This window comes from Leopardus geoffroyi, chromosome D1 (genome assembly GCF_018350155.1).
Source record: "Leopardus geoffroyi isolate Oge1 chromosome D1, O.geoffroyi_Oge1_pat1.0, whole genome shotgun sequence".
NCBI classification, from domain to species: domain Eukaryota; kingdom Metazoa; phylum Chordata; class Mammalia; order Carnivora; family Felidae; genus Leopardus; species Leopardus geoffroyi.
In genome coordinates this window covers 103,071,222-103,092,040 of record NC_059329.1, presented here as the reverse complement: position 1 = coordinate 103,092,040, position 20,819 = coordinate 103,071,222, and the positions used below count along the sequence as shown (strand labels likewise).

General features: G+C 45.9%; 2 protein-coding genes across 2 annotated transcripts; one reads left to right on the top strand and one right to left on the bottom strand.

Annotated features, from left to right (window-relative positions):
• Positions 1-1,581: 1,581 nt before the first annotated feature.
• Positions 1,582-5,779, top strand: LOC123602710 (vomeronasal type-2 receptor 26-like). Its single transcript, XM_045487178.1, has 2 exons — positions 1,582-2,175; positions 3,907-5,779. Exons 1-2 carry the CDS (start codon positions 2,160-2,162, stop codon positions 4,809-4,811), a joined length of 921 nt encoding a protein of 306 aa, XP_045343134.1. The 5' UTR covers positions 1,582-2,159; the 3' UTR covers positions 4,812-5,779.
• A 5,725-nt stretch (positions 5,780-11,504) lies between these two features.
• Positions 11,505-20,091, bottom strand: LOC123601718 (olfactory receptor 6Q1). Its single transcript, XM_045485316.1, has 2 exons — positions 19,373-20,091; positions 11,505-13,176 (listed from the first exon to the last, which is right to left on the bottom strand). The coding sequence occupies exon 2, from the start codon at positions 12,872-12,874 to the stop codon at positions 11,909-11,911; it is 966 nt and encodes a 321-aa protein (XP_045341272.1). The 5' UTR covers positions 12,875-13,176; positions 19,373-20,091; the 3' UTR covers positions 11,505-11,908.
• Between the last annotated feature and the right edge of the window lie 728 nt (positions 20,092-20,819).

Here is a 20,819-nt window from a genome sequence, read left to right as displayed (position 1 = left end):
CGACTCTATGAGGTAGGCCCCCTTGGCATGACGAGAAAATGGAGAGGCGGAATAACATCCAGGGGCACACCAGGCAACCTGGCTCCAGAGGCTGGGCACTGGGCCATGCTCCCTGCAGCCTCAGTAAGCGGTAGAGTTCCTGGAATCTCTCAATATCCAAGCCCCAGCGTTGCACCTAGCCAAGATAGTTGCTAAAACTCCCTCCTATGGTCTTACTGGGTTCTAGTGGCCTAATTCAACAAGTGTGTGTGTGTGTGTGTGTGTGTGTGTGTGTGTGTGACACGAGTATCTACCAAGCACGTTCATGCACCTTGGAGCAACATGGGATACAGAAATGTGCAAAATGTGTGCTTGCCTTCTGACTGTCTCTGTTTCCTGATCACCAACCGTATCTGGCACAAGGAAGGATGCTAAGTAACATGTATGAAGGAGGCGATGTTATGAATACGTGGAGGAACCCACATTCATAAGACCAGCCTGTGTGTGAAGTGTCTTAGGCAACACCTGAGACTTCCAGATGTCCATTAACTTGACTTCCATTCCCCTACTCACTGCAGATGAAGGCAGACTTCAAGGATAAGAAAGCAGAGCTCTTTTTCCGTAATGTGCAAAGATGAGGTGCCTTCCTCCATGCGCTGGTGAGCACGGCTGTGGGAGAACAGTCCAGTGATGAGGCCTGTTCTGTGCCTAACCAGTTTCTTTCCTTGCACTTTCTGTCCCTGCCTCAGGTGCTCCATTAAGCCGGAAAGATTGGCTTCACCCCCAGAACCCACGAAGAGGTTTTCTTCACCAAAGATGGGGAGATGCTGACAATGTTTGGCATTAAAAACATCTCTTTCCTCCCAGACCAGAGAGGACAGACAGCCATTGTTGGACATTTTGCCTTCAGAGCACTTCCTGGAAAAGAGCTGCAGATAAATGACAGAGCCATTATGTGGGCAGAAGGACTCCTAAAGATAAGAGCTAAGACCCACTTAAGGACCACGCCCACACAGCACCTCACAGCTCCAAGCGCCTGGCAGTATTTGTTGTGTTGAACCGACTTAAATCACTTGTCAATGGGAGGGGAGGGTGGACCATTGACTTACACAACTCAGAGACTGTTCAGCAAACAAAACCTTCCCCAACCACCCCATGGCTCCCCAAGCAAAGGAGCTTGCTAAAGGCAAAGGCAATTAATGAGAAAATGGGAAAATAGAGTATATATAACTTCCAATTTAATTCAATTTGATCTGCATTTCCCTGATGACTGGCAATGTTGCCTAAGAAGAGAAGACACATCTTCTCTTGTGTCTATTGGCTATCTGTATCTCTTCTTTGGAAAAATGTTTGTGCAGGTCCTCTGCCCATTTTGCAACTGAATTGTTTGTTTTTCAGCATTGGCTTGTGTAAGTTTTTTTTCTCTATTTTAGATATTAACCCTTTATCAGATGTATCATTTACAAACATTTTCTCTAATTGGATAGGTTGCCTTTTTGTTTTGTTGATGGCTTCCTGAGCAAAAGCATTTTATTTTGGTGTGGTTCCAATCCTTCATTTTTGCTTTTATGTCCTGTACCTGAGGAAAAATATCTAGGAAAGCATTGCTTAGGCCAATGTTTACCAGACCACTCACTATTTTTTCCTTCAGTCTTATAGTTTCAAGTCTCTATCCTTTGATAGGAGAATTTGGTGCATTTACATTTAAAGTAATTATTGATAGGTATGTGGTTATTGCTATTTTGTTAACTGATCCAGGCTGTACTTGTAGTTCATCTCTGTTCCTTTCTTCTTCTCTTCTAAGAGTTCATTGTTACCTATTATTTCCCTAATATCCTGCACAGTACCTGATACATGGAACATATTGGTAACTACCTGAGCAGGAAAGGGAGAGAAGGTGAAGAGGAAAGGAAAGGAGAAGGAGGTAAAGGAAAGAGAGGGAGGAGCAAAGAAGAGAGGAAGGGACCTAGTAAGGTAGAATGTTGCTGGTAATTCTTCCAAGACCTGAATTCACAGATGCTGCTCAGTCCCCCATGAAGTCTCCCCAGCACTGTCCCTCCTCTCGTGAATAGGTCCCTACCTCAATCTGCAATGAAAAATGTCCTGTGGGAACCAGGAAGTCAATCACATCTGAGAAGTCAAACTGCTGCTACAGTTGCATTGCCTGCCCCAAAGGAGAGATGACCATGACACCAGGTAAGAAAGAGGTTGCCCTTATACAGAGGGTCCAGCCTGCAGCCAGGGTAGACTTCAGACAAGACCTGATAGTCACATGATGGGAAGACTCCTTTACTGGGAAAGAAAAACCCAGGCAAGAGGAAATCAAAAAGATTTTGCCAAGATGCCCTTCCCACTTGCTACATTAAAGGCATCTAAGGCTATTAGTTCTTTCAACAACGATGAGTTTGTCCAAATTCTGTGCCTAGTTTCACGTCTGACACATCGTAGCCATTCTGTAAATATTGGGGAAAAAAATCCCTCTATTGACCTAATCTGCATTTTGCTAAGGTGCCGTTCATTCAGCAGATATTAACTGGCACCTACTGTATGCAGCCACTGTTCTGGGTGCAAGGGTGATAACAACAAATGAAGCACAGCCCCTAGACCCACAGAGCTTATGATCTCTTCAAGGAGGTGATCCTTGTGTCCCCAGACCTGACACGGTAAAGGAACTAGACTATAAAGTGAAATCCATTGACTTAATAAAAGTTCAAACATCAAACCATGAGACTGCAGAGGAACAATTAATTCTAACAAAGGGTCTGTAGGAGGACTTTTCACTTGAGCAACAAGTGGGATTGCTGAGGCAACGAAACATGACAAGGATAGTCCAGGCCAAGGAACACATCAGCAAAGGTTCAAGACAGGAGAGCAATAAGGAGCAGAGAGTGACTTGAGCATAGTCCCTGATGAGAGACGCAGGATGCAGGGGGCTGGATAACAGAGGCCCTTCTCTGCCAGACTCAGGATCGTGGACCCTACTCTGTAAGAACTGGGAGACACAGAATTACTTAAGTGGAGAAGCAGTGCATTTCAGTGTGTTTGGGGAGATCGATAAGCAACCCAAATACTGAGAGAGAATTCAGGAGGAACAGGCTCAGAATCCAGGAAATCGTTGAAGCCACAGGATGGGGAAGGCCTTCTGTCACACCAGAAATTTTTAGCGTGGGAAAGGCAGGGACTTTGAGGATACTTTTTGCCCATTTAAAGAGAAAGGCACTGCTGAATGAAGCTGAGAAAGAGACACCAGATGCTAAAGAGAGGATGACAGAAATGGTGAATAAGAAGTCAGCCTTGAACTTGCAGATTAGAGCATAGAATCAAGCATCTGGAACATGAAGACGTTACCCAGTCAAAGAAAGGGGTTAAATGAGATCCTTTGACCGCTCCAGCGCTCCAGTCACAAAACCTATCCTTAAAATCACTATGGAAAGCAAAGTTCTGATCATTTCTATCAAAGGAGTGATTTAGACATAGGTGCCTCCATTAAAAAAGAGGAAGAGATAGAAAGAGTCTGTGTACATAGTAAGTAACCCATTGAAATTCCTTAAATTAAATGGGCTACTGAATGAATAAGTACATGAATAAGTTTAGCCATCACTAGTAATTATGACACAAGCACAACGGCGGTTCGATTCAAAGGGATGAAGCCCAGAGAGGAGTTAGAGCTTCCATAGGTTATTGTGTCAATGTTATTTCACTATAGTTTGATGCATGATGAACAGCTGCTATCAGGATTTCTACCATCTGTGTCTTCGGCCTTCAATCTGAGGACATCAGCAGCCTGGAAGGTCCACCGTAACAAGACTGAAATACACAGGACCTACCGGAAAAGCCATCAGTGGCCATATAATTGTTTGACCACGGGAAAGTTTCCAGAAGCTTCCCCATTATGTTCTCTGACCCAGTTTCTCTTTCTCCCTTCAGATGGTGCTGCATGTGAGAGGCGCCCTGAGGACGAGTGGCCTGATATGGAGAAGAGTCGGTGTATGCCCAAAATGCTTGACTTCGTCTCCTACCATGAGCCCCTCAGCGCAGTGTTGGCTGTCTGCACAGCCCTGCTCTTCCTCCTTGCCCTGGCCATCTTAGGCATCTTCATCCGGCACCACCGCACCCCCATCATCCAAGCCAGTAACCACCAGCTCAGCTATCTTTTGTTGTCCTCCTTGGTCTGCTGTTTCCTCGGCCCCTTCCTGTTCATTGGGCACCGAGGGCCCTTCACGTGTGCTGTGTGCCAGGCAGCTTTTGGGGTCACCTTCACAACCTGTGTGTCCACTGTACTGGCCAAGCCCGTCGTGGTCCTGGCAGTCTTCCACACCACCTGGCCAGATACCCAGATTGGGAGGGTGGCGTGGCCACTTCTCCCTAGCACCATCCCCATTGTCTGTTCCCTGGTCCAGACAAACTTGTGTGCACTCTGGGTGATCCGATGGCCCCCACGGCCTGTGAGCTCTACGGAGCCTGGGACCATGATGATGGTAAAGTGTGGTGAGGGCTCCTTGGAACTGTTCTATGCCATGCTGGGTTACTTGGGTTTGCTAGGATTGCTCAGCTTGCTGGTGACCTTCCGCGCCTGCCGGCTACCTGACCCCTTCAACGAAGCAAAGCGTTTCACTCTCAGCATGTGCGTGTGCTCCTGTGTCTGGGCGTCCTTCATCCCTGCCCACATGAGCACCCAAGGCAAAGACACGGTGGCCGTGGAGGTCTTTGCCATCTTAGCATCAGCAGCAGGTCTCGTGTCATGCCTCTTCTTTCCCAAACGCTACATCATCCTTCTCCATCCTGAGAAGAACCCAAAAGAGAAAATGCTTGGCAGGTGTCATCTCAGATAGGAAGGTCAAAAAGTGGACCATGGGGAGTGCTGTGTTCCCAGGGATGCCCTCTTTGGACTGGCCACCAGGAAAACACTCCCTGTCACCCTGGTCCAGACCCCTCCTTGTCGCTTAGTGGCTTCTATATTGTATTTCATTCTGTCAGAGGAACATGAGACGTGTTTGCAGTAACGTTGTCCTGGATGGAAGCATCTAGTGTAATTCATCCTGTGGCCACTCAGCAACCAGCCGATGTGTGGTATGGAGAGGAGACATAGCTGTTTGGTGAATGAATAAGTCAATGCATGCAAAGCTAGCATTGGTAGAGATCTTGCAGAGGAGAGTGGCTCAATAGAGTCAAAGAACCCTGGCTCAAATCCTCCTAGCTTCTCCATGTTGTACCTGTGTGAACCTTGGGATGTGGCTTAACCTCTCCGAGACTCCGATTCCACTGATGTAAAATGAGACTAAGCCTCCCTCTCTGGGCTGATATGATGAAGTGAGAAAATGTATAGGAATGCCCAGCACATATTTAACACTCAAAGGTAGGTATTCAAAGTCATCCATCCACCCTGTCCTTTCACAAGAAGAGACCCAGGTACCCAGGGCATCGTTGTGCAGATGTTAGATGAGTAAGTTTAAAGTCCTGGTTCTCCATTTACTCAGCTGTGTGACTTTGGTCAAGTTACATTACTTCTCGGTACCTCAGTTTCCTTATATGCAAAGGAAGATAACAGCACCAATTCTGTGGGGTTATCAGCGAGGAGTAAATGAATTACTATTTATAAAGCATTTAGAACAGTACCTGGCACATAGTAAGAACTAAACAAGTATCTGTTAGATAGCTCAATAAAATTATACGTAGTGACACGCCTGGATGTCTTGACTCTTTGCTAAATAACTAAAGCTTTTACGAGACCCTTGCTCCAAGCTAGGTCCTGAGGGGGACCTCCAGGAAGGCTAAAATACAGCCCTTGCAAAGCTTATGGTATAACATTTCCAACCTAGCCTGATCAGAGTAAACTAAATGTATCTATTGTGAAACTGTTCTACAAGAATTAAACAACTCGCACCTCCTCTGGTCAGCTCGCTTATCTTTGGGTAGGTGGAGACAGGTGACTGTCACAGACCCAGCTGAGCAACCACCAGAGGAAAGTCTCCTCTAAATAAAGCTCTTCCACTTGCAAGAGAGTCTGAGGACGTTAACAAAGCTGACAAAGTATTGGGCATCAGTTAACTAACTTTTAGTGCTCCTGGAATGCTCTATGGGAAGGGACAGAGCTGAATGGTGCTGCCCATACTGTCTCAAGGTCTGGATGCATCCGCGTTTTCTTGGCGATGAGATCCATTTTAAGTTCCTGCAAAAAGGGGTTTTAAATGCTCCTGTCTCGGGGTGGCTGGCTGACTTAGTCGTAAAGCATCTGACTCTTGATCCCAGGGTTGTGAGTTCAAGCCCCACTTTAGGTGTGGAGCCTCCTCAAATATAATAATAATTTAAAAAATTAAAATAAATAAAATAAAATGCTTCTATCTTGCCATGGCTGGCCGAGAATAATATTTAGGCCAGTGACAGTGAAGCCACCAATGAAAACAACGATATAGATAGAGAAGACTCAATTTAGAGAAACAGAAAGCCGTAGCATTCCACAGCTTTTGACAAACAAAGCTTCGAGAGCAATTGCTGAGGGAACACCTGGGTAGCTCAGTCCGTTAAGCGTCCACCTTTTGGCTTTGGCTTAGGTCATGATCACATGGTTCATGAGTATGAGCCCCGTGATGGACTCTGTGGTGTCAGCCCAGAACTTGCTTGGGATTCACTCACTCTCTCTCTCTCTCTGCCCCTCCCCTGCTTTCTCTCTCTCTCAAAGTAAATAAACTTTAAGAAAAAAAAGAAATCAGTTGCTAAGGACTTCACATGTGAAAATTGAAAAGTGAGAGACCAACCAAAGACTAAGACCCCTGAAAAAGGTATTGGAATCCCAGCATAGGTGCAAAGGATAAAAAGAATATGGAATCATAGAAGGGGGTCCAGAACGGCCTTAGGTACCTAGACCCACATCAAAGCCTACGACAATGGTTACATAATGGTACACAACCAACTGTAGAGTTCTGATTTCAGTATGTAGATCCAGTCATTCACACCAAGTCCTAAGTCAAAGGACCTTCTCCTGGATGGCTCCCAAATAGTCCCTAACTAACAATTCAGTCAATATCCTGGTACCCAGAATGGACAAAACAAGATGAGCAGTGCTCCTTACAGAATTCTGTGTTAGTAAGTCTTATTGCTAATTATTTTTTTTTAATTTTTTTTTTCAATGTTTATTTATTTTTGGGACAGAGAGAGACAGAGCATGAACGGGGGAGGGGCAGAGAGAGAGGGAGACACAGAATCGGAAACAGGCTCCAGGCTCCGAGCCATCAGCCCAGAGCCCGACGCGGGGCTCGAACTCACGGACCGCGAGATCGTGACCTGGCTGAAGTCGGACGCATAACCGACTGCGCCACCCAGGCGCCCCTTATTGCTAATTATTCATTGTGACATTCTCTGGATTCTGGTGAAGTAATGTCTATATACTGTTAGCACTTCACCTGCCTATGTTTCACTCAACGAACAAGTATACCCCCAAAGAGGAAATTATGTTCTCAGAAATTCCCCATTTACAAGGGTACGTATGTTTCCTGTCATGGTTTCATAATTTATCTTCACTGCGGAATTGTCTACCATTGGTAGTGGCCTTAAAAACTTCAGCTGTCGGAAGCCTGGATGGCTCAGTCAGCTAAGCGACCAACTATTGATTTCAGTTCAAGTCATAAGCTCACGGTTCACGAGATTGAGCCCCATGTTGGGCTCTGCAAATGGAGTCCAGCTCCGGGCTCTACACTGGGCTTTCCATTGGGCTCGGTACTGACAGCAAGGAGCCTGCTTGGGATCCTCTCTCTCCCTCTCTTCTCTGCCCCTCCTCCACCCGCATGCCCATGAACTCTCTGTCTCTCTCAAAATAAATAAACATGAAAAAAAATAATAAATTAATCAAAAAATTAAAAAAAATGGAGGCACCTGGGTGACTCAGTTGCTTAAGCATCCAACTCTTGATTTCAACTCAGGTCATGATCTCACGGTTTCATGGGTTCCAGCCCCACATCAGGCTCTGCGCTGACAATTTGGAGCCTGCTTGGGATTCTCTGTCTGCCTCTCTGCCCCTCCCCCACTCGTGTTGTCTCTGTCTCTCTCAAAATAAATAAGTAAACAAAAATAAAAACTAAAAACTCTAGCTGTCACACACTTCCAGTTTAAAATAAGTCACTGAATGTAAAGTAGAGACAGCATAAGGAATATACTTATTTTTTTTTTTTTTTGATCGTAGTTACTTTATTGTGGGGGGTTTTCTTTTTTTTTTTTTTTCATTGTTTCAAATTGACATCCAAATTAGTTAGCATGTAGTGCAACAATGATTTCAGGAGTAGGTTCCTTAGTGCCCCTTACCCATTTAGCCCATCCCCCCTCCCACAACCCCTCCAGCAACCCTCAGTTTGTTCTCCATATTTATGAGTCTCTTCTGTTTTGTCCCCCTCCCTGTTTTTACATTCTTTTTGTTTCCCTTCCCTTTTATTCATGTTTTGTCTCTTAAAGTCCTCATATGAGTGAAGTCATATGATTTTTGTCTTTCTCTGACTAATTTCACTTAGCATAATACCCTCCAGTTCCATCCACATAGTTGCAAATGGCAAGATTTCATTCTTTTTGATTGCTGAGTAATACTCCATTTTATATACATATATACCACATCTTCTTTATCCATTCATCCACCAATGGACATTTGGGCTCTTTCCATACTTTGGCTATTGTTGATAGTGCTGCTATAAACATGGGGGTGCATGTGCCCCTTCGAAACAGCACACCTGTATCCCGTGGATAAATGCCTAGTAGTGCAATTGCTGGGTCATAGGGTAGTTCTATTTTTAGTTTTTTGAGGAACCTGCATACTGTTTTCCAGAGTGGCTTCACCAGCTTGCAAAGAATATAGTTATTAATATTGTACTAACTTTGTCTAGTGACTGACTGATAGTAACTAGACTTATCAAGGTGGTCATTTCATAATGTACAAAAATACTGAATCACCATTTTGGACACCTAAAACTAATATAATATTGTGTCCATTATAATGTGAAAACAAAGTCAGAAGCCAATTAATTAATTAATTAAGAATAAAAACTTCAGCTGTCAATTCCTACACATATCATGTACTTCATGAGCACTCCAGATTCTGGCAGGTAGGTCTTTTTTTTTAAGGGAGTGATTGCTTTACAATGTAAATAATCATACTCACAAAGGCCTTTTTTTCAGTTTTTTCTTTTATTGAAGTATAGTGAATGCATAATACCATATTATCAGTTTATTTTCTTGTATCAGGTTTTATTAAACCAGGATGCACTTTTACATATGTAGGATCCTTTCTAAAAGTATGCCTCTGAGTTCTTACCATTTTAAGTAATTTATCTCAAAAATTTAGATTCTTTCTTCCACAAGCTCAGAATTGTAAGCCTTTACTGACACTTCCCATAGAGTTGTTCTTAGAGTCAAAATCCAGAAAGCATTCCCTGGGTTTGAATTTGAGTTCTTTCTGGAACCATAAATGAGAATGTCATGACCTAGTATGATGGTTAATTCTGTGTGTCAACTTCACTGGGATAAGGAATGTTCAGTCTTTAAAATGTTATTTTGGGTGTGTCTGTGAGGGTTTTTTTCTGAAGAGATTAGCATTTAAATAAACAGACTGAATAAAGAAGATTGCTCTCACTGGGTATCATATGTAAGTGATGAATCACTGGGTTCTACTCCAGAAACCAATACTACACTGTATGTTCACTAACTTGAATTTAAATAAATAATTAAAAAAAAAAGAAGAAGAAGATTGCTGTCACCAATACAGGTGGGCATCATCCAGTCCATTCAGGGCCTGAATGAACAAAAAGGGGGAAGAAGGGAGAACTTGGTCTCTTGGCTTGCACTGGGACATCAATCTTCTCCTGCCCTTGGACATTAGTGCCCCTGATTCTTGGACCTTTGGTGTCAGACCAGGACCTACACCATAGGCTCCTCCAGTTTTCAAACCTTCAGGCTCAGACTGAATTACACCACTGATTTTCTAGCTTCTCCCGCTATCAAATGACAGATCATAGGACCTCCCAGCCTCCATATTGTGTGAGCCAATACCTATAATAAATCTCTTCTTATATCCATCTTTCAATCAATCTAAATGGGTGTGTAGTTATATCGTTATAGTAGGTAGGTAGGTAGATGATAGAGAGAGAGAGAGAGAGAGATGATAGATAGATGATAGATCTTATTGGTTGTTTCTCTGGAGAACTCTTATATACCCAGTATGTTTTGTTTGTTTCCATCAGCCAGAAACCTAAAAGTCAAATTCAAATTGTGTTCACATCTACTCAGGTCAGGTATCTGAAAGTTCTATCCTATTTCTTTCATATGAATTCTTATTTTTGATCCTGAAAGTTTCTCATCTTTGCACTGATTTTGCATCCTGCCATCATCCAAAAGAACATAAAGCTCATTACTGATATAACATTCATTAAATGAAATGTTTTTCAAAACTTATGACTTGTGCCCTTTCTGCCAACCATAAAAAGTGCAGCAGCTAAGATACTGGGTTGAGTGGGGGATGTAGACTGTGTTGCTACGGGCACCATCATGTAACCTGCTTGCTCTTGGCCAGTTGAGAAACACCATCACAAAAAAATCTGTCCTTCCCCTGATCCAGTCAAGCTCAGCATTTTCTCCTTCCATATACTATAGTTTCTGGAATCCACATTCAAATGATGATTATAAATGTCTTTAAGATACAATGATCTACATGTAGGGAACTACTTGAATTATAATGGTCTTTTAAGCCTCACTTCAAGCGAGCTGACATCTTCTTATATTTCAAAGAAGTGGGTTGGTATAGAAGTCAGATGGGCCTATACTTCAAATAAGACAATGTAGCTACAAAGAAATTAAGTACATGGGTCACATGGAAAATCAGCTATGATTCTGGGGACTTTGTGGGTGGAAACAGCTAGTCGGCTAGCAAAATTTGTTCTCCTTTTTCTCCACAATAATCAAATTGGGGCTGGGTACCTGGTTGCCTAGCCACAGACTCTTTTCAGTACCCTGGCAAAGAGCTGGGAGCTATGGCTAATTTCTCACCAACAGAGGTGAGTGGAAATGATGGTTTCTACATCTAGTGGAGAAACCTTAAGACATGAAGTTTGTTTCCTCCTTGATCTATCCTCACCCTTCTTGCTCCCTGGAACCTCATGCTGACCATGTAGATAATAAGAAAGCCCTAGACTGAGGGTTGGCATATGGTGTCTATCTCAGCTACTCAACTCTGTCATTGTAGCACGAATGGACCCATAGATAACACATATGGTGTGATCGTATCCTAGTAAAACTCGATTTATGGACACTGAACTTTTAATTTTATTAGGTGATTATGTGTCGGGGCACCTGGGTAGCTGAGTCAGTTGAGAATCTGACTCTTGATGTCAGCTCGGGTCATCATCTCATGGTTGTAAAGTGGAGCCATGCATCAGGCTCCGTGCTGAGCCTAGGATTGTCTCTCTCCGTCTCTGTCTCTGTCTCTCCCTCTGCTTCTCCCTCACTCTCTCTCTCTCAAATTAAAAATTAAAGGAAAAAATAAAATGACTATGTGTCATGAAATATTATTTTACTTTTGATTTTTTTACAACCACTTAAAAGTCTAAAAACCATTCTTAGCTTACAGCTCATTAAAAACAAGTGTCAAGCTGAATTTGGCCCACAGCACTTAGTTTGCCAACATCCTAAGGGATGTTGACACTATGGAATGAGGGAACTTCCATCATTGCCTGTTGAGCAGAGCCAACCTGAAGCACTCACCTTGGACTCTTGCAGGAAAGAACAAATCTCTTTCCTTCTTTAAGCCCCTTTATAGCTAGGTGTCTCTCGTTACACCAGATTAACAGTTTACTTTAACTGATATATAATCCATAACTCCTGACCACCCAGGTCACTGCTCTGTCCCCTCGTCCTCACCACCCTCCTTCTGAAGAGCCAAGGCAAGAAAATTAGGTCTTCACCTTCCTCTTTGCTGACCTTTCCAAGACCTGAGGGACAAGGCTCGGCCCAGAGCTCCCTTCACCTCCCTGTTCCGAAGACTATAGATGAGGGGGTTGAGCATTGGCGTGACAATGGAGTAGAAGACAGACACCACCTTGTTGAAGTTGACGGAGGAGGCCACTTTGGTGCGGACATACATGAAAAAAAGAGTGCCATAGAAGAGGCTCACCACTGTCAGGTGAGCTGCACAAGTGGAGAAGGCCTTCCTGCGCTCAGCAGCTGAATGGATGTGCAGCAATGTCCAGACGATGTTGCCATAAGACACAGAAATAACCGTAGAGGAGACCAGGAGCACCGCCAGAGAAACGAGGAAGTCTGTGGTCTCCTTCAGGGAGACATCTGAGCAGGACAAGGCTAGCAGCGGTGAGGCATCACAGAAGAAGTGGTCGATGACGTTGGGGCCACAAAACGTCAGCTGGGACATGAGGTAGATAGGCAAAACAGGTGTGAGGAGGCCCGCCAGCCAACAAGCAGCGGCCAGACGGACGCAGGCGCCCCACGACACCAAGGCCGCATATCGGAGAGGCATACAAATGGCCACATAGCGGTCATAGGCCATGGCAGCCAGTAGGAAACACTCCGTTGCCCCCAGGAAGGTAAAGATGAAGAGCTGGGACAGGCAGCCAGCATAGGAGATGTTCTTGCCCCCACCTACCCCAATAAAACCAGCCAGCATCTTGGGCACTGTCACCGAAGTGTACCAGATTTCAAGGCAGGACAAGTGCGTCAGGAAGAAATACATGGGTCTACGTAGCCGGTAGTCTAAAGCCACCACCACGATGATGGCCAAGTTCTCCACCAGGGTGAATAGGTACATGGTGAGGAAGAGTGTAAAGAAGAGGGGGCGTGCTTCATGCACCCCAGCAAAGCCCACCATGACAAACTCTGTTACGTGGGTCCAGTTTGGGGCATATGGCTGCATAGTTGGAAGTGAGAGTCAGGACGCTCATAACCTCATGGACAACGACAGCTCAAGGAGAACCAGTGAGGATGGCACACTGAGACATCTTTCATTTCAGAAGAGGAAAGCAAAGTCAAGACACTGGCCCTGCCCCCGAAGAATGTATAGCCTGTGAGGAGCTCCAGAAAACAGACAATTTCAGTACAAAATTTAAAGTGCTGGATAAGGATGCAGACGTTATGGGAGGAAATAGCAGGGAAGCTCCCCCAAGTCTGGAGGAATCAGCGAATGCTTCCTAGAGGAAGTGTTGTTTCAGCTGGAACCTGGAAGAGAAGGATAAGTGAGTGAGAAAAAAGTTAGAGAAGTAAAGAGAGCACAGCAAGTATTAAACCCCAGATACCGGAGAGAAATCCGTGCATTTGGGAAACCTCAAGTAGGTACAGGTTACCATAGAAGTTAAGAGCTTAGTTTTGGGGGCGCCTGGCTAGCTCAGTCGGTTACACATCCGACTTTGGCTCAGATCATGATCTCACAGTTCTTGAGTTCGAGCCCCACATCGGGCTTTCTGCTGTCAACACAGAGCCTGCTTCAGATCCTCTGTCTCCTTCTCTCTTTCTGCCCTTGACCCGCACTCGCTGTCTCTCTCTCAAAAATAAATAAACATTAAAAAGTGGGGGGAGGGGGGCATCTGGGTGGCTCAGTCGGTTAAGCATTCAACTTTGGCTCAGATCAGGATCTCACGGTTCATGGGTTCGAGCGCTGCATCAGGCTATGTGCAGAGCCTGGAGCCTGTTTCAGATTCTGTGTCTCCCTCTCTCTCTGCCCCTCCCCACCCCTCTCTCAAGAATAAACAAAACATTCAAAAATTTTTAATAAATAAACATTGAAAAAAGAAAGAGCTTGGCTTCCTGATCAAGCATACCTGGCTTTAAATACAAAAGATTTAGGGAATCTTTTAAAAAAATAATCATAGAGGGGCCTGGGTGGCTCAGTCGGTCGAGTATCCAACTCTTGGTTTTGGCTCAGGCCATGATCTCATGATTCATGGGATCGAGCCCCACATCAGGCTCTGTGCTGGTATCTAGGAGCCCGCTTGGGATTTTCTCTCTCCCTCTCTCTCAATATAAATACATTTAAAATAATAATACTAATAATTACAAAAATTTAAAAGTTCAATACAAAAGAATTTAACAAACTAGTGGAATTTTAAAATAGATAGTCCTTCTAAAGCATTTCGCACCACGGCTGGGTCAATACATAACAGAGCAAAATTTAAATGGAGACTTCTGGAGTAGAGTATGGGAGGAAGACGTCACTCGTTGAGCCCGGGAGCAGGCAAGGGCATCACGGAGAGTGAGAAGCCGAGTTAAGAGAAAAGACAGAGCTGAGCTTCAGTCTGGGGGCAACAGACAGTGTTGAGGAACTTAAGGAGAGGAGCAAGGTAAGCTTCCTGCCCTTCATAAGGACCAAGTGTGCTGTGCCGAGGCAGGTTTGTAGAGGAACACAGCAGAAAGGCCAGGTGGGGAGGTTTTGCAGGTGTAACATGGGGTGATGATGGCCGCGGGCTCGAGGCGTGGGGAGCGAACAGAGCTAATAAGAGACAGAATCAATAGGACTGAGTTTGAATCCAAGTTCCACCATCAACGTGAGATATTTGAGCCTGGGAAAAATCACTCGAAATTCCCTTTTCAAAAGCCGATAATAAAAAACACAGGTGTTGGGAATGCAAACTGGTGCAGTCACTCTGGAAAACAGTATGCAGATTCCTCAAAAAATTAAAAACAGGACTAGCCTATGATCCAATAATTCCACTACTGGGTATTCACCCAAAGAATATGAAAACACTACTTCGAAGGGATACACGCACCTCTGTGTTTACCGCAGCATCATCTACTCTACAATCGCCGAACTATGGAAGCAGCTCAAGTGTCCATCGATAGACGAATGGATAAAGAAGATGTGGTCTAGATATAGACAAGGGAATATATTTTTTTTTTTTAATGACAAGTATTTTCCATTCTAATTTTTTTTTTTTCAACGTTTATTTATTTTTGGGACAGAGAGAGACAGAGCATGAACGGGGGAGGGGCAGAGAGAGGGAGACACAGAATCGGAAACAGGCTCCAGGCTCTGAGCCATCAGCCCAGAGCCCGACGCGGGGCTCGAACTCACGGACCGCGAGATCGTGACCTGGCTGAAGTCGGACGCTTAACCGACTGCGCCACCCAGGTGCCCCTAGACAAGGGAATATTATTCAACCATAAAAAAAAGAATGAAATCTTGCCATTTGCAACAACGTGGATGGATCTAGGGGGCATAATGCCGAGCGAAATAAATCAGTCACAGAGAGACAAATCCCATATGATTTCATACATATGTGGAACTTAAGAAACAAGACAAATGAGCAAAGGGGAGAAAAAGAGACAAACAGACTCTTCACTATACAGAACAAACTGAGAGCTACAGGGGTGGGGAAGGGTAGGGGATGGGTTAAATAGGTAATGGGGATTCAGGAGTGCACTTGTTATGATGAGCACCGGGTATTGTATGGAAGTGTTGAATCACTTGAAATCACCTGAAATGAATATAACACCTCATGCTAACTACACCGAAATTAAAATTTCTAATAATATTATTTTTAATAAAAAAGAGGTGAATAAGAATAAGACTACTAAGATGAATCCCTACCTTGTTTTAGATTCAGTGAAAGAATATAATGTCTCCATCATACGGCCCTTTTAAATCACGGCCCCAAATTCGTTGACGCTCTTCTCATTAACAAGTGGGATCTATGGCCACTTCCCTTAAACCTGGTCTTGCTGATTGCTTGACGACAGAACAAGACAGAAGTGATGCTATGCCAATTTCCAGGCTCGGGTCTTAAGAAATCGATTCCTCTCCCTGCTTCTTGGAACCCGGTCACCACAGGGTGAGGAAGCCCAAGCGGCCTGCAGAAAGGCCCACATGGGAAGGGACTAAGTTCTCCCTCCCTCAGCCAAACTCTCACTGCCCCAACGTGCCAGCCGGGTGACTGAGCCGTCCGAGAAATAGGTCTTCAACCCCCAGCTGAGCTGGCCCAGCAGACACCAGCCTTCCCTGCTGGGACCTCCCCACATTGCAGATTTCTGAGCTAAATAGGAAATTATTTCTACTTTATGCCACTAAGTTTGGGAGTGGCTTGATGTGCAGCACTATATAACTGAAACAATGGTGCCCTGGTTCCAGAAGCTTGGGTGAATTATTCAATAACTTGGACCCTCTGTAGGAACAGGTGTCATGTTTTGCCTACGCTCACAAATGCCTTGGGGCACCTGGGTGGCTCAGTGGGTTGAGCGTCCAACTCTTGATTTCAGGTCAGATCGTGATCCTGGGGTCGTGGGAAATAAAAAAAATAAATGTCTAAACTGGGATCTGAATTTAGGGTGACAAGGTCTAAAACCTTCCTTGTTCCTTCCCCTAAAAAAAGAATTAAGCAGGTTCCTCCTGGCTTCAACAACCCATGATTTCTTGGCAACAGAAGTACACAGAGATGGTCAGAAAAAGGTCAAAGTCTTCAGATTCCTGCATTCCTAAGTCCATTCTTTAACATCCCCACGGCGAGTGGTCTATAAACATGGGCTTCCTGGCCAAATATAACTGCATTGCAGCCCTAGAGACTTCATGCTTCTGCTGGCTCCAGGAAATTTCAGCACACAATCCCTGAATATTTCTCCCCTTTGCAATCTGGTTTATAATGTAACAGTTTGAGGGCAGTGCTTACCCTTCCTGGATGCCCTTCCTGGAAGATACTCACTACACATACGTACTGTAGAGCCTGACTTGACTCGTTGTGTTATAAATAGGCTTCATTGCATCCCATATCCTAGCCTCTAATTAATAAAGTAAAATGGGGCAGAGGCGTCTGGATGGCTCCATCGGTTAAGTGTCCAACTCTTGATTCGGCTCAGGTCATGATCTCATGGTTTGTGAGTTCAAGCCCTGCACTAGGCTCTGCGCTGAGGGTGCAGAGCCTTCTTGGGATTCTCTCTCTCCCTCTCTCTCTCTCTCTACCCCTCCTTGCTTTTCTCTTTCTCTTTCAAAATACATAAATAAACTTAAAAAAAATTGTTTTTAAATACAGTGAAATGGGGTGCCTGGATGGCTCGGTTGATTAAGTTACAGCTCAGGCTATCATCTCATGGTTGGGCTCATGGGTTTGTGGGTTCGAGCCTCACCTTGGGCTCTGTGCTGGTGGTACAGAGCCTGCTTGGGATTCTCTCTCTCCCTCTCTCTGCCCCTCACCCACTTGTGCTGTCTATGAGTCTCTCAAAATAAATAGATCAACTTTAAAAAATTAAAAATATCATCTGAGGGTTGTTGGGGGGGTGGGGTAGAGGGGAAAGTGGGTGATGGACATTGAGGAGGGCACTTGCCGGGATGAGCACTGGGTGTTGTAGGGAAGCTAATTTGACAATAAATTACATTTTAAAAAATAATAAATAAATAAAATCATTATTAAAAAAGGGCCAAAAAATTAAAAACAAAGCAAAAACAGGGCCCAGTCTTCATTTCCAAGCCGAAGACTAGTATCTAAACTACATAATCATTGGGATCAGCTCTTTCTCTACTGCCCAAGACCCAGTTGCAGACTTTGAGCCCCAAGACACTAACTCAAGCTGTCAAATGGATCGAATCGTTATACTGAGAAAACCGTTCAAAAGGTTTAAATGAAAAATAAAAAGGTTTAAATGAATAAAATACTTGAATGGATGACCCATTACTTCATTTATTAACTTATATTCCTTCCCTTTCATTCATTAAAAAGGGAGAAAGAATCCTACCCAATTATCTAATCCTTGGCAAATTTTGAAACCAACAGCATTTGAAACTCGTTCGTTTGTAATTTACTGATGCGATTTACCCAGACTTAGATTGTGGCTGCTTCCCCAGTCGAGCACTCCTCCAGGAGCCTCTTGCGTGCCAGGCATTGCACTTAGGCACCAAGCCTATAAAGGTTCAAGAGCCCTGCCATTGAAGAGCCCAGAGTCTTTCAGGGGAGTCCGAGAACTCTCCAAAAGAAACAACCACCACAAGATGAGCCCCTTTCCATGCATCCGGGAGAACACAGCGGGGACAGTTCGTCTGGCCCAGAAGGAAGACGGGATAGGTGAAACCAAGAAAGAATTTCCCAACCAGATCACCATGTGCAGGCTGAGAGACAAGATAATCCTTGACTGACAAAACCAGGTTCAGCAGAGGAGAGTCAGGTGGGCCAGGGAGGAGAAGCGTGAAAGATGAGTCCCTGGGAAGAGGCTGTGGACCACCCTCCCCCCCCCCCCCCCCCGCAGAGGCAGGAGGGGGAGGGGTCAGACTACTTGGTGTCTTCATATCCCAGGTCCACCACTGCTAACCGAAATGCCATGGAAAAACCTAGGTGGAGGGCAAGGTCCAACCCAGATGAATGGATTTCTCACGGAATCGTGTGAGTCTCCAGAGATGGGTTAAACAAGGGAAGCTTTCTGGGCAAGTTTCAGGAATTGCTGAGCCTCCTCCGAGCGTTCAGGCCCTGTGTGGGTAGGAGAGGACCCTCCCTCCAAGGAGGAGGAAGAGGATGTTTAGAAGTCCCTTCCGTGGGCCACATTCTGCTGGGCTTAGGTCATTATCTCCTTTCAAACCCACAACAAGGCTGCGATCCCGTGACCCAGGCTTCATAGTCGTAGGACTGTTCTGGGTTTCACGCACTGGAAAAAAACAGGCTCAGAGACAGCAAGTAACTTGCATCGGATCAGAGAACCAGGAGGTGACAGAGTGCAAACGCCCGCAGGCCTGGCACAAGAGCCAGTGTTCCCTGCTCAGGCCATGCTACCTCCCTCTGCCACTGCCTTTCACTGAAGGTCACCCCTGCACCCAGGCCCCCGCCCCGCCTGTGAGGTCAACTTCTCTGTGCTCAGAGGCCCGCTGGAGAAACGCCCCGCAGGCTCTGGGACCTTCAGGGACCCAGTGAGGCTCCGCGGCCCTATTAACCCAGGGCGTCCTCCCCAGGTGGAGAGAACCAGCCAAGTACAACATCGGGAGCAAGCAGCCGACAGGGAAGGGGACGCTCACGGGGGACGATCATGAATGCGACTGAATGTGGAGAGAGGCCGCCCAGGCACTTGGCCCAATTTGATGTCTTCAAAAGAAGGTGCTTCCTTGGCTAAGATTTTCCCTGACGAATAGGGGACAACGGTGTGGGGCTCACGCGGGGAAACTGACACTTCACTCCTGCAGCTGTTTGCTTGTGCAGCTGCGTGATGAGCCTGGTCAGAGAGACCGGATTTCTCCCTGTGTCCCTTCTGTCCACTTGGCCTCTGGGACACTTGTCCCCTGCGGTGAAGGAACTGCAAAAGGAACTCACTGGCACGCCAACAAAACTGTCAGGAACCAGCCACCACGCCTAGTTGAGCATGAGGCAGACGGGAAAGGCTAGATGCCCAGGGGCACCCCCACCCCCTGGCCTCCCGGTCCTGGCTCTCCTGGCTCCCCTTCCCTCTCGCTCACCGCGTGCCCACTTCTCTGCTCCTCCGGCAACATCTCACACTGCCCGTTGCACACGGCCCTGGTTCCCAGCACCGCCTCCGAGATCAGAGGATCGGAGTTTGACTCTGGGGCCAGCGGGGACCAGCTCTAGTTTGGGCAAGTCGCTTTTTCTTGCTGAGTCTCTCTTTTCACATCTTCGCCTGGGAGACACGATACGCACGTTTGCAGGGCTGGTCTAAAGATGGAAGGAAACAGCGTGAAGTGACGCGCAGGGCCTTTGTTCTTACTGCCTTTGTTTCTCTGCCTGTGCGGCTTCCTCCTACACTTCCTTCAATTCTCTGCGGAAGGCCACTTTAGCCCCTTCTGAGCTCCCGTCTGAAAACGCAACCCCATCACTCTCCGACTCGCTTCTTGCCTTGACATTTTTGTCACAGCTTCGCTGTCACCTGTTAGACATTTATTTGTTTGTCTCTAACACCCCCCCACACACGCACAAGCACAGCCCATTGAAGACAGTGCCTTTGTTTGTCCGTGACTGTGTTGCCAAAAAGAGTCACCAGGATGCACGTACCTGCATGCAATAAATTGTGATGTCGTGAAAGAGGGGACACGCTCCTAGCGTCATGCTGACCCAGAGTGCTGCTTCCTTTCCACCTTCAGCTACTGGTTTCAAGGCAACAGGAAGGCAAGGAAGCCCACCAGTACTTCCAGAAGGAAGCACCATCCAGCGTGGGCGACCTCCTGCCCATCGGCCCCACGCCTGGAGAGGCCTGCAAGGCTGAGGCCTGTGGATCTGGACTAACCCACTCGCACCTGCTTGTCGTGGGGGGTGGGGGGTGGGGGGGACAAGTGGAACTGATTTCATGTATAATTTCCTTCGCTTGGCTCCTGAACTTAATTTTAAGTTTCCTGAAAACCTGTACTATATCATCTCTTTTCTTTTTTTTCTTTTTAACGTTTGTTTATTTTTGAGAGAGAGAGAGAAAGAGAAAGACAGAGGGTGAGCGGGGGAGGAGCAGAGAGAGAGGGAGACACAGAATCCGAAGCTGGCTCCAGGCTCCGAGCTGTCATCGCAGAGCCCAACGCAGGACTCCATGAGATCATGACCTGAGCCGAAGTTGGACACTTCACCGCCTGAGCCACCTCGGCGTCCCTATCATCTCTTTTCAAACTCTACTCCACTAAGCCCTAGATTTCCTCTGTCCCCAGGTAGCTGTGAAGGAAAAGAAAGGGATCTAACATGCGGGGCTCCCAGGAGCCTGGCTTCAACCAGCTAGTAAGTGGCAGAGTCTGGAGGAAAATACAGCCCAGTCTGACCCCACAGCCCACCGTCTTTCAACTATGCCTCCTCCCCCGGGGGGTTAGCATTCCTAACACCAAATCTGATCAATTAACTGAGGGCTTCTCACATTATTCCGGTAGCTTCAGTACTGAGTAGGCATGACCTGTTCCTCAAAGCTACTCACAT

Excerpts from the sequence above, each read along its gene's own strand:
- LOC123601718 (XM_045485316.1), bottom strand. The coding sequence starts at position 12,874 with ATGCAGCCATATGCCCCAAACTGGACCCACGTAACAGAGTTTGTCATG.